The 14,464-nt window shown below is 39.9% G+C and overlaps 1 protein-coding gene across 3 annotated transcripts in view; it reads right to left on the reverse strand.

Moving 5' to 3' along the window:
• Positions 1-9,520: 9,520 nt before the first annotated feature.
• ALDH1A1 (aldehyde dehydrogenase 1 family member A1) overlaps positions 9,521-14,464 on the reverse strand; it is a 79,526-nt gene continuing 74,582 nt past the window's right edge. For all 3 annotated transcript variants that reach the window (XM_087926732.1, XM_087926731.1, XM_026703805.2), the window contains exons 12-14: positions 11,787-11,944; positions 10,766-10,840; positions 9,521-9,990 (exon numbers count right to left, since the gene is read on the reverse strand). In XM_087926732.1, the coding sequence (XP_087782858.1) occupies positions 9,918-9,990; positions 10,766-10,840; positions 11,787-11,944 (306 nt within the window). In that variant the 3' untranslated portion in view covers positions 9,521-9,917. The remainder of the gene's footprint in view (positions 9,991-10,765; positions 10,841-11,786; positions 11,945-14,464) is intronic.

Here is a 14,464-nt window from a genome sequence, read left to right on the forward strand (position 1 = left end):
CCACCCCACTAACCTGCTTTCCAGCTCCATTCTCCTGTGCAGGGCAACAAAAGAAGACCCAGCCAATCAGCTGGGACTCGGGAGGCAGAGAAGGGAGGCCAATCAGCTGGGACTCGGGAGGGCGGGGGCGGTTAAGAAGTGGTATTTGCTGGTTCTCCAAACTACTCAAAATTTCTGCTACCGGTTCTCCAGAACTGATCAGAACCTGCTGAATACCACCTCTGACATTGAGCTATTCCTCTTCATCCTGCCACCAATGTCTCTTAAACCAGTATTTGTTAACATAGCAACTTTAACAAGTGAGGACTTTGACTTTACTAACATCTGCTAGAAGAAACGCCTATACATAAATGCTTCTCAATTGTTGCAAGAGTGGCTCATGTAATACAGATTGAGGCATTTATTAATTTCTTTATTTCTTTATTATTTCTTTATTTATTTAAAATGGGTACGATATTTTACAGACAGTTAAAACTATTGTTTTAATTCCAATAGATACACAGGTATATTTTTATTAGGGAGAAAGAAATTTCCAAGGCTGGTTCCATGTGAATTTGACTGGGTTTAGGTAGGATTGGCAACTTTAGACTGAGAAGTTGGAATATGGTTCCAAATTGCATAGAATTTTTGTCTGTGTTTAAAAAACAAAGTGTATGTCTTGAGTGTGGGGGGATATTCTTAAATTCATAATTCATAATAGCAAGTGAATGCCTATCACTATGTAACGAATTAAAATTAAACAGATGTTTTCTGTTTATGGACACAATGCCTTAGTTAAACAATGGAGATTTTTAGTTTTAAATATTTAACTTGTTCCTGGATTTTTTTTCAGTTCACAGGTTCTTATCTCTGCAAAATCTCACAGTTTGGCCTCCTATTTGTAATACATTTGCCAGGTGTCTGGTTCAGTGTTGTGATTAAATGTCTCACCTTCAAAATAAATAATTTTAGGTCCATCCAAACTTTACTGTTTAAGAAGTGTGTGGCTGATGAGTTTAAAACAAGAGATTTTTCTTGTCTGCTATTTATTTTTCTTGGACCAGTTTAACCTATGCAGTGCCAAATAATTTTAGGGAATTCTTGTAAAGACAAAGTTAAAATCTGTGCTTATTGCCATAGTGTAGCATCTGTAGAATGGGTTCTTTAGATATCAGCCGTTAAAGATGCTGAGCTTGTTAGCTGGGGAGCTGACAGCCCAGGTTTGAGAACCAGCCTCCATGCAATAGGGTGAGCTCCCATTACTTGCTCCAGTTCCTGCCCACCTGGCAGTTCAAAAGCATGCAAATGCAAGTACATCAATAGGTACCACTTTGGTGGGAAGATAACAGCATTCCATGTGCCTTTGGCATATAGCCATGCTGGCCACATGACTACAGAAGGTTTTTCAGACAATGCTGACTCCCTTGGCCAAGAAATGGCGATGTGCCCTAGAGTCAGACACAACTGACAGGGAAACCTACTTTTTTATATACATTCAAATCTCCAAAAACCTGAATTCAAGAGAAGCTGAGGAATCTAGGTTGAGCATTTGGTCAAAGGGTCTTTCCTCATTGCTGAATTAAAGTGTTTCCATTCATAATCAGCAGAAAATGACCTGTGTAAAACTTGTTAGATCATGTCTCATGTCTAGCCTGCCTATATTGCTTCTTTCTTGTCAGAGATAGATTAGTCGAGTCAGGTGGAGGAGTCAAATGGGGAATTAATCTGGAATCATTATGTACAAGAGGGCAAGGTTTGAGCACTCTTTGAATGCTCTTCAATCTTATCTAGTCTGGCCCAGGTGCAGCCTGCCAATCTGAGACATTTCCAGTGAAATAGGCATGAGCTAATCAGACTCTTCATGTGTAGATCTGGTTGTTCACACCTGACATGTCTCCACTCCTGACATGTTGCCAGAGATCAACTTGACCTCAGAAGGCTGCATGTGGCCTTACGGTCCTGCTTGCTCACCACCAGAGGCGTCGTTAAGCCCTTTGCTGAAGAGAAAGGAGGGTGCAGGCAAAGAAACAGGCTGGAGAAGAGACAGATCTTCATAAGTCAACTGGTGCAGCAGGATGTGGGAGGGGGAAGCAATTGTGATTATTGAAAATGAGGTATCTGTGTGTCGAGGGAGGCCTTGGGTGGTCTGAAGTAGTTGGCCTGTTCCCCACTAGGCCCCTCCATGGCCTTCCCCACCCCTAAGATTCCTCAGGTGCACTTAAGGATTCACACATTTGTACACGCATTTAATTATCTAATGCATGGGCGAAAGCAGGGAGTGATCTTGTTCAAGATATGAGATTCACTCCCAAGAATTCTCAAATTATGGATGGAATGGGCAGGCTCCATTACATTCATAACTCAAGGATTACATGTATATAACTCCCCATCTCATCAAAGGTAACTTTGAGAGGAGCAGAACAATAGATAAAACAGCCAATACAACAGCAGGTAAAACCCCAAAAGTCACAGTAATGCATATCATAAAATCAAAAATACTAACTATAGGTGAAAGGAGGATAAAAATGATCCCTTCAGCAATGGAGACATCGAGATAAATCTCTAGTTCCTTGGGAGCCCCAGGCATGATAGCATAACCAGATCTTGAGGCCCTTTCAGAAAATCCACAGGGATAGGCCAATCTAATTCCAGGGGGAAGAAGGTTCCATAAAGCAGCACCTTAGGCACCAAAGAAAGCACATCTCCTGGGACCCACCAATATAGGTTCCAAGTCGATGGTACCTACAATGTGCCTTTTCTGCAAGATCTAATTAAACGAGTCAATGTGACTGAGGAGAGATGATCTGTCAGATAGCCTGGTTCCATGCTAGGAAGGGTTTTAAAGATTGAAAACACTACTGTGAATTGGACCTGGAAGCAAAATGGCAATGCAGCTCATGGAACAGAAATGTAACATGTGCTGCTCTAAGAGCAGACATAGCTAACTGCCCATGCCTCAGTATTTTGTACAAGCTGAAACTTCAGAATACTCTTCAAGGTTGGGCCTAGGTAGAGAACATTGCATTAATCCAATCTGGAGGTAGTAAGGGCATGAATTGCTGTAAGGAGGGCCTGCAGATTCAGGAATGGGTGCAACTGGATCACAAGGCAAAGTTCTACAAAGGCCCTCTTAGATACAATTACCATCTACTCATCCAGCACAAGCCATAACTTCATGAAGAGTCCAGATAGTGCAGCGGTCTATCTGGGAGGGCAACTCCACCCAGCACCAAAGGCAGCATGGTCTTGGAATCATTGGGCCCCAAAAACCAGATACTCAGTATTACCAGGCTTTAGCTGAAGCCTGGTGTGCCCCATCCAGATCCTCATAGCCTCCAGGCACCAGAATAAAATATTTGTGGTGTTGCCTCAAACTCAGGCTTGAGTTTGGCATGGAGCGGATATAAACTTTATCCCTGAATTTAAGTGAGATACTTTTATCTTTGCAATGAGGCTTCTTTCCTCAGCTGAAAATGTGAATCACCAATTCAGGCAAAGTAAAAAAAAAAAAGCATTTATTTAGGGATGGAGGTCAAATCTTTTTTATTGGATACAGAAAGAAAGGATACAAACACTTGGTATACGTGATACTTCAGAAAGCAAGTGATCAAACAATAAAAAACAGTGATTATACGTGAGACTTGAACAATAGAAAACATTGATTCGAGACAACATTCCACAAGTGCCCAGTGCATGGATTGTACTACTCTCTCCCAGTTGGGTTTGTATCTTTGTTAAAACTTACAAGTGTATTCAAGGACTTTTCAGAAGATGCTCTCTATTGCTGAAAAGACAAGTTCTTTCATATCAAAAGAAATGGCCTTGGTTAAGAAGAGAAAAAACATGTTTTCCTGAAGTTTTCTTTTTAAGCAACTTGTCTAACTTACCACACTGAAAGCCCTAACATCATTTTTAAATGCTGATAAAGAAGCTGAAAATTCCAGGTAACAATGTCATCACTTAGTTTGCCAGAGATAAGATATATAATTGGGTATCATCAGCATACTGAGGATAACTCACCCAAGGTGACAGATAAGCTCCCTCAGTGGCCATCTTCATGTAGATGTTGAAAAGGAGAGGAGAAAACATACCCCATGGCATCCTTCCTAGCAAGGGATGAGGGCGAGCCCCCTCTTCTGTGATAATCACCAACTGGAATTGACTCTGAAGGATGGAGCAGAATAATGCCATCTACTCCCAACTCTTGAACTGATCTAGAAAGATACCATGGTATCAAAACCACAGAGAGGTCAAACAGGGCCAGGATATATAGCCCATCCCTCCCACACCAGACGTCCTTCACAAGTACATCCAATGCCATTTCCATCCCATGCTGGGTCTGAATCATGGCTGAAAAAGATCCATATAACCCACTTCCAAAGCCTTCTGAAATGGTGCCCAGCAGGGACAAAACATGTCCTCTTTAAGAAGTAAAGAAGCAATTCCCAGGAAAGATTGAAGGCAACATAAATTGTTCCTTAAGCTTCAGTTCAGTTCAGTGATGCCCAACAGGGCGGCGGATCTTCAGCCTTCCTAAAATGCTGAACTACAATTCCCAGCAGCCCTCAGCATTGTTCATTTTGAATTTCATTCACCTTATTGATCCCTGAAACTTTGCTTCCAAGTTCAGGAAGGGAACTCAAAGGAAACAATTTCCAAGGAGCTCTTAACATCCACTAATCAATCTTAATCCTAACTTATATAATTGTGTCAGATATTAGAATATAGGTATGTTAAGGAAGTATTCGTCTCATATTATCAACATTTTGATGTATTTTCGTCTTGCTGGAGATACTGTTGTTGAGATGTGCCACAATCAATTTTTCACAATCACAGAAGCTTTGATAATGTCACACCAACAACAAGCTAAGAGTTTTACAATTAAGACTTGAAAAAACAAGCAGTGATCTATTGATACTTTATGCTAAGAGTGATGGGTGGGTTCATATGTTACAATCAACCAAAACAAAACAAAGCATCTTTAATTGATGATTTAGTACTTATAATCTCTTCCTAAGTGAAAATTAGCCAGCAGGGATGAGTATGCTTGGAAATTTTTCTCTCAAAATACCTAAAAGATATGCACAAATTGAAAATTATCAACAGATATCATATGGTTACAATATATTTACTATGTCATCCAAAATTCTTTGGAAATAATATGTTTTCAGCTTTGCAATTTTTTTCTCAGATGGTTAGGCACTGCATAGATTGCTAGTTATGTTGGCTTTCAGAATATTTTTGTGTTAGCAAAATTCTATTTGCATCTCATGTTAATGTTTGAGTAATCTTGTAGTACCTGCCAGGTTGCTCATTTTCTGAATTCAAGTGCATTGCAAGTGGTCTTGAGCAATGGTAAACATGATTAATCTTAGGTTGCTCTGGAATCAGAGTTTACAAAAGGTGTATCTCTTTGTTTTGGCAAGATTTGTAGGCAAATTCAGCAGTTTGGATTGACAAAGAGCTGGGTTTGGCTTCAATGAAAAAAAAACTATGCTTAAATGGCATTTAGGTGGATGTATTAGTGTGGTATTTGTTTGTAGATATTAATGGCCAATGTCAAATTACATCTTTTAATGCTTGAGATATTTCATGGTATTTGATTTCCTTGGATTCAGACCAACTATCATGTTGCATAATAAGCTATGGTAGATACCTGCCTTTTAACAGTTTTGAACTCTTCAATGTTCTCTACCTTTTCATAGCTTCATTTTTAAGTCAGTGTGTATTATCGTGGATAAGGTAATGGCCCAGCATTGGAAAGATGTGAACATCAGTCTGCCATAGAGTTAGTTTCTCAACCTTGGCAACTTTAAGATGCGTTGGATTGGCTAGGGAATTCTGGGAGCTGAAGTCTACACATCTTAAAATTGCCAAAGATGAGAACTGTTCTACTTTTAGTCAAGGAAGCCCAGTTTCAGGATCACTTGGTCCACATACTTTTTCAGCCCAGTCTCCCCAAGTTCTTGCTGTAGGGGAAAATACCAGAGGATACCTTAAGATCCTGAATGGAGACATGTTTTAAATCAAATACAGTATTTTCAGCTTTATTCTATCATATATTGTTGAATCCTTACTTTGCTCCTTGCCTTGTCTATATAGAAACTGAAGTATTATTCTACAATATCTCAGCAGGGGTAAAAACCATTTCAGGTTATGGCTGTTAAGAGTCTTGCTTAAAAAAAACAGGCACAGGATTTTTTCCACATAGCCTGAGTTATTTTCACAGATTCAAGATTCCTTCATATATAATATGGTAATTTAATACACTGCTCAAAAAAATAAAGGGAACACAAAAATAAAACATTCTAGATCTGAATGAATGAAATATTCTTATTAAATACTTTGTTCATTACATAGTTGAATGTGCTGACAACAAAATCACACAAAAATTATCAATGGAAATCAAATTTAGCAAACCATGGAGGTCTGGATTTGGAGTTACACTCAAAATTAAAGTGGAAAAAAACACTACAGGCTGTTCCAACTTTGATGTAATGTCCTTAAAACAAGTCAAAATGAGGCTCAGTAGTATGTGTGGCCTCCATGTGCCTGTATGACCTCCCTACAACGCCTGGGCATGCTCCTGATGAGGTGGCAGATGGTCTCCTGAGGGATCTCCTCCCACACCTGGACTAAAGCATCCTCCAACTCTTGGACAATCTGTGGTGCAACGTGGCGTTGGTGGATGGAGCGAGACATGATATCCCAGATGTGCTCAATTGGATTCAGGTCTGGGGAACGGGCAGGCCAGTCCATAGCATCAATGCCTTCGTCTTGCAGGAAGTACTGACACACTCCAGCCACATGAGGTCTAGCATTGTCATGCATTAGGAGGAACCCAGGGCCAACCGCACCAGCATATGGTCTCACAAGGGGTCTGAGGATCTCATCTCGGTACCTAATGGCAGTCAGGCTACCTCTGGCAAGCACATGGAGGGCTGTGCGGCCCCCTAAAGAAATGCCACCCAACACCATTACTGACCCACTGCCAAACCGGTCATGCTGGAGGATGTTGCAGACAGCAGAATGTTCTCCACGGCGTCTCCAGACCCCATCACGTCTGTCACATGTGCTCAGTGTGAACGTGCTTTCATCTGTGAAGAGCACAGAGTGCCAGTGGTGAATTTGCCAGTCTTGGTGTTCTCTGGCACATGCCAAACGTCCTGCATGGTGTTGGGCTGTAAGCACAACCCCCACCTGTGGACATCGGGACCTCATACCACCCTCATGGAATCTGTTTCTGACTGTTTGAGCAGCCACATGTACATTTGTGGCCCACTGGAGGTCATTTTGCAGGGCTCTGGCAGTGCTCCTCCTGTCCCTTCTTGCACAAAGGTGGAGGTAGCGGTCCTGATGCTGGGTTGTTGCCCTCCTATGGCCTCCTCTATGCCTCCTGATGTACTGGCCTGTCTCCTGGTAATGCCTCCATGCTCTGGACACTATGCTGACAGACACAGCAAACCTTCTTGCCACAGCTCACATTTATGTGCCATCCTGGATGAGCTGTACTACCTGAGCCACTTATGTGGGTTGTAGACTCCATCTCATGCTACCACTAGAGTGACAGCACCACCAGCATTCAAAAGTGACCAAACCATCAGCCAGAAAGCATAGGAACTGAGAAGTGGTCTGCGGTCACCACCTGCAGAACTACTCCTTTATTGGGGATGTCTTGCTAACTGCCTCTGCTTTCCACCTGTTGTCTATTCCATTTGTACAACAGCATGTGAAATTGATTGTCAATCAGTGTTGCTACCTAAGTGGAAAGTTTGATTTCACAGAAGTGTGATTGACTTGGAGTTACATTGCATTGTTTAAGTGTTCCCTTTATTTTTTTGAGCAGTGTATATTAAACAAGTAAGTAACTAATCTATAGCGTCAGCCTGATGAATCTGAGGGCTGTTCCTCTTGTGGAACTAGAAGTAAAGTGCACGGGGCCCCATACAATCTTCCATTTGGAAAACAATGGCCAAGAAATGAATGTTTCATCCATCCCCAAAACAAGGGAAATAAAATCGATTTTCTAGAATGAGGAGCGGGAGATTTAGGAAATGAATATGACATTAGGGCTGATTTATAAACAATATTTGTATGGAAGTGCATAGAGAATCTGAAGTGGAGGAAAAGATCCAGAGGTACTGCATGCTTTTCTTGATGTAATGTTTTTATATCTAATGATAAAAAATACTGTGCTAATAAAACAGAATGTCAGGCTCCTTTCAAAAGTACTTTTTTTAAAAAAAAAAGATGTAATGATTTCCATCAAACAAAACCTCTGTGTATTTTGATTGTGTCACCGGGCCACCAAGGTTGTAGTCCATAAAGACTTTTACAAAAAGAATTAAAAATGGAGGCCTCTTCATTCTCTTTTGCGCATTGTATTGCAAGCTCCCAGAACTGACCTACATTCTTCTAATTTACATGACACTCTGCCCCTGGACCCTCCATTTGCAATTTGATTATATTTACCAAATTATACTGTTGCTTTTAAGCACCTGTGTTGGCCCTCCGAGGTTACTTTAGTTCTGGAATCCAAAATCATGCAGGTCAGTACTACTTTTATGGTAAATCTCTAGTAACAGAATCTTGCAAGTCTGAATGTGCTTTCCCTCCCTCCCTCCATTTTCATGAGGATTAGGGAAGGGCTTGTCTGAGATGTTGACTACATTCCTGCCATAGACTCAGTTCTTTAATCCCACTGTTGTCTGAGTTGCACCTCTTCCTCCTGTGCATCAAGGCCATTCCCGTTTTTCTCTATGTCCTGAGGATCTGTAAGAAGTAAGAAATGTCTGCTTTCAAGACATTCTGTTATCTCAGGGAAATCTGTAGCCACCTTGTTTTTGTTGCCTTATCACAATAGAATCCAATTATTTATTTTTTACTTGTTATTTTTATGAATAACTCAAGGCAACATACCTATCCAACACACCTTCCATTTTCTCCACAACCACCACCCTGTGAGGCGAGTTGGGCTGAGAGAGAAAGATTGATCCAAAATTACTCAGCCGGCTTTCATGACTAAAGCAGTACTTGAATTCATGTTCTCCAACTTTCTAGTCTGGTGGCTTAACCAGGCTTAACCAGTGGTTTGTTATTAAAATCAGAGTTAAGGAACATGAGTGCCATGTGTTTTCCTTCATTTCCAATAGATTCTTATTCTCCGTATCAGATGGTTATCTAAACTGAAGATTTGTGGTGACGGTTAGGATGAGTAGTAAGGGACTCTCAATTGTAATTATACATCCAGCCTTTCTTTCATGCAGCTCAAAATGGTAAGACCACCCAAATTCAGCAAAACTGGCATCTGTTTTGCTTTAGGATTCAGTAAAAGACAAATGTAGCCTGAGATAGTCCCCAAATCCTTCAGCAACATTATACGGATTTGGAATTATTTTAAAAATTAAACCACTGTGTGCTGTTTGCATTTGCTGGTATGTGTCAATTGCACTTGGAAAAAAAGAGAGAAAGGTTTATATAATTGTTCTGTAATACGAGCAGATTCAAATACAGCAAGAAAATTGATTTCAAGAGGTAACCATTAGCAAAAGCAAACTGTTTATTTGATAGTCATATATAAGTGCTTTTGCCAAGCTCATACAAAAGAACAGGAAATCAACACCTCTAGAATACAAGTGAACAATTTTTATAAATTTATATTTTTAATCATTTATTTTGCACAGCACTACAAATCTACTTAAAGGGGCAAACTTTCAATAAGGTTCATTAATTGTTAATTTGATTCAGGCATTATGGGCCCTCCCTTTTCCCCCCTAACTGAAACTATTTCAATTTTTTTAAATTTCTGTTCATAACTGTTAAAGGTAGCTAAAAATGAAATCAAAATTAAACAGCGAATATAGTCTGCTACAAAGTGTTTCACAACACAACTGGCTTTTGCAGTTTGGCCTAGTAACTGACATGGCTCTGTGGTGCCATTATGAATTTTTCTGTGGAATTTTGATTGTGACTGTCTTGACTTCTGTATATTCATGAAGGCCGTATTCACCCCTTCAAAAAAAAGAGAAGAGAAATGACATTAGAATAGTTCTTGAAATAATGTTTGTATCCAGACTGTCCTGTATTTTTTTTCTCTAAGGGCTGCAAATACTGCAAGATGGTAAAACTGTCTGATGATGTATTTGATCCTGATGCTATTTTGGGAGGGCGGCTGCTATTAGATAAAAAACCAAGCTTTCCTGGGAGCATGTGGACAAGTTGCTTGATACTTGGATGCTGAATTGACCAGGGGTGTCAAACTTGCATTGTCATGGCTTTGTCATATGATGTATTACAACAATCCCCCCTTTACTAAATGGGGCAGTGGGTGTGGCCAGTGCCTGACACATCTGGCTCGTGGGCCTTGAATAACCATCAGAACGACTAACTTGTTACTAGTCTACCAGCGCAGACAATGAACCTGAATACCAGAGGAAGAAGAGTAAAAATACCATTTATTTTTGCTTACCCCCCAACAACTTCTGAATAAAAAAATGAAATCATTTCTACTAAAAAATGACTCATGGATATCATAGAATGAAAGGATGTGATGGATCATCACACAAGATCACGCTTCCTTGTACTTCCTCGTAAACACAATGGAACAGTTAAAAAACTATAGAGTGTGAAGATAAGTCTCCCACAAACAAGAATGTACAGTAACAATCCCACTGTTTTAATACAAAGAATCATACAACTGATTTATGAATGCTAACATTTCTCTGTGTGTCACAGAGTTGCAAACCGATCCCTTCAATCGGAAGCAAAGCCTGGTGGTTATACTTACAGCTCACGTCCATTTCCTGACATTTTGAATCCCCCAAAAGGACTTTGAGCAGACACTGCACTGTAGCAGTTAACCCTGAAGAAAACAAAAAAGAAAAGATAAAGGCAACTTATACAAAGGATAGAATTATAAGTAGAATAAGCAGCTTAATTTAGTCATAAGAGCTTACCCTAAGTATAGAATTTTTACCTTTGGAAAGAAACTCTGATCCCACTTTCCCTAAGCTAGCATTTGTAACTGTTGGTTTGGTTTTCTCCTCCAAACAATCTACTAGATCATTTTGAGATCTATCAATAGATTACTGATGTTCTAGTCACCTTTGCCATGATGCTTCGGGTGGGCAAAGTATTTAATTAGGAAAGATAGACGGCACTTATTATTTTATTGGTTTATTTTATTTATTGTATCCCACCTGTTTTCTCCAATTTTCTAGATCAGTGATGGCAAACCTTTTGGGCACGGAGTATGCACCCATACCCCAAATGCAAAGTGCACCGCCCCAGCATACATGTGCCCCCACCACGCTTGCACCCCACCCCCTGCACATCCAGAGACCTGAAGACCAGCTGGCCGGCAGGAGACGCATGTACATGTGTGCTGGAATTGAGCTGGGGCGACCTACGTGCCATAGGTTTGCCACCACTGTTCTAGATGGTTCACAATAGAAAAAATATTGAAAAACATGGAACTCTCACATAAGAAGCAACAACATAGAAGCACAAAATGCCTAGAGTTAGTTACTTAGGGGACTGTGTTAGCTTAGACCAGTACCGTCAACTTTAAAAAGTATGGACTTCAATTCCCAGAATTCCCCAGCAAGCATGCTGGCTGAGGAATTCAGGGAGTTGAACTCCAGACACCTAATTTGCTAAGCACTGGCCTAGAGTAAAAGATAAATTGCAATGGATTCCTACTGCAGGACATATGGCATTGGCAGTATGAGAAAGGACCAACTTTGCAGGGGAACTAAAACTACTGAATTCCCTTCCAAGTACAATTTGGCTCAAAGAAGAATACATACCAGACAGTTCCAGCCTGAAGTGCAGCTGCAAACGTCATGGCTTTATCAATGTCTTTGGTAAAAACTGCAGCTGCTAGACCATAGCGAGTATTGTTCGCTCTCTTGATAACTTCTTCAATAGTTTTGAATTTCATGATTTGCTGGACAGGCCCAAATATCTGTGTCCATGTAAAGATAACAATAATTATGGAGATCAAAATCAGGAGGAAAAAAAATGCGAAGTTCAGTACATTATTTAGGATTTTAAATTTGCTCCAACATATTTTTTCTTAGCCTATACTTAGTAAAATCTTTGTATATTGGTTTGGCTGATGGTATCTTGTTCATTGTTACTGGAGTTTTTACCTTTTGGCTTTGATGTTTTGAGCCACCCAGGATTGTGTTGCACCTGTACAGTGCCTAAATCTAATTAAAAAAAATAGGAAGCACTCACAACGGTGATAACATGGTAATTTAAAAAAAAACTTTGGTCAAAAAAATGATAGAGAAGTTTCGATTGCTATTACCATCCAGTTTACAGCCAAAGTACATAATTTCTACAGGTTTTAATTTCCTGCTTCAAGAATAGAGTTAATTTAAATAACATATGGTTCTTTCCAACTCCATAATTCATATACCTGAATCCCCTCTACCTGAAAGTCAACATAAGAAAGAACATCAGATGGAGAGCAAGGATTGTCTCAGTGAAAAAATAATGACACAACCTATTTTTACACATGTAACTTTCTCATGGGGTCGCAATGGGTAGGACATGACTTCACAACTAACAACAACAACCTTTTCTTAAGCTCCATGTTCACTCTGTTCCATGGCTTCTTCTGCACATTTGTAAGGACTAGATTTTAAAACACATTTTAAATGTGCATATATACATTTAAATGTGCAGTACGTATCTTGTACTTTGCTTAGATGTAAATACACACAAAATAAAAACAGCAAATCCTGTATTTACTACTAACGTGATGCAATTAAAACAATTACCAGTAGTACCTGGCTGTGAACTAAGAATTACATTAGAATATTGAAGAAATGCAAAACCTGAAGTCATGTCATAGATTTGGAAGATAAAGACAATTCACCTCCGAACTCAGGGCAGATCAGAAGTCTCAAAATGTCCCAATTTAAGCTGGACTTTTGTGAAATACTGTATGTATTTTGCAATATATTAAGAAACACAAGGAAGAGAATTTGAAAGAAATATATGCTCATTGCTTTACCTGAGGAAAAAAAGACAATTCTTGGGATGCTTACGGCCAGATATAATTACACCTGGGAGGCTTCCAGAGCTCTTTTTCTGCTGACAAACTAGAACGATCTTGGGGATGTTTGCTTGTTTTGGTCTCATTTTCCTTCCAGTTTAGATTTCTGGAATTTGTTCACAAACTTTTTACTCTTGTGGTGGCTTTGTTTTCCTCTGAACCGTAGACCAGGTATGTGAGTGGGGTACGAGTAAGAATGAAAGGCAAGTTTGGTCAGTGTAGATTGTCTAAATCTGTCCTAATGGTGAATATGGCTATAATGGAAAAAAAGTAAGATCTACTGATTTTAATTTTTTTTCATTAAAAAACCCCCTATAATCTTGATCATTTCTCACACATGTCTAGGGGTATTTGGGGATTTTAAAATCTTCACAGCTTACTGCACAATGTAAAATGTGTTTTTCAATCACTCTGCTTGCTTGGGTGTTGCTAGAAGAAATGACTTCCATCAGAGTCAGATTTTGGGTTCTGACGAAGGCATCAGCTAAGAATATTGTCCCCCCGGGTGAAAAACATCTTTGACCAGAATTTGGAAATTGAGGGCAGAGATATATATAAATATGTGGATTATGTGGATGAGCCTTAGCAAGAGTTAAAAAGACAAGGTGACTAAATGAAGCTTCACTCTTTTTTTCTAACAATGGTGAAAAGAGGTGAGAGGTCTGATTAAGTGACGCAGCTGCCATTTTGCCTTTTTTTTTAATCTCCCCAACCCGCAGGGACATCTCTGAGCCCCCTCCCCAAAAAAGGGAACAATAATGCCATCGCTTTCTCTAAACCAGGGCTGTCAAATTTGCGGCCTGCAGGCCATATGTATCATGTGCTAGCCACGCCCACGCGAAGGGGAAAAAAGTTGCGATATGTGACATTGTAATGATGCGAGTTTGACACTACTACTCTAAACCTTACCTCTTTAAGGGGCAAGGGAACCAGCTGTAGGGGTTCAAAGCTACTAGCAAATAATACAAGTTAAGTTAAAAGTGATTTCTTTTGCCAAATTCTAAAGTGGCAATTTCATAACTCGGACCTTATGTTTTCAAGACACTTCGCGTGCTCACCTAAGCCCATCCTCCTTTGGACAACATTTCTCACTAAATGTGACTATTGTAACTGAGTATATCTAAGTCTCTGTTGAGCTAGATACCTATTCTCTTTCCTTTAGAGAAAGGAATGTGGTGTAGGGAAATCTGGTGCAATGTAGATCATCCTCGACTTACGACCAAAAACTTTCTTTTACTTTGCAAGATAGTTGTGAAGTGAGTTTTGCCCCGTTTTATGACTTTTCTTGCCACAGTTGTTAAGTGAATCACCGGAGCTCTTAAGTTAGGAACATGGGTGTTAAGTGAATCTGGCTTCCCCATTGACTTTGCCTGTCAGAAGGTCAACAGAGGGGATCACAGGACCTTGGGACACTGCAAC

The sequence above is a fragment of the Pseudonaja textilis genome, chromosome 2 (assembly GCF_049901715.1).
Source record: "Pseudonaja textilis isolate UNSWEBS1 chromosome 2, rPseTex1.2, whole genome shotgun sequence".
Classification (NCBI taxonomy): Eukaryota; Metazoa; Chordata; class Lepidosauria; order Squamata; family Elapidae; genus Pseudonaja; species Pseudonaja textilis.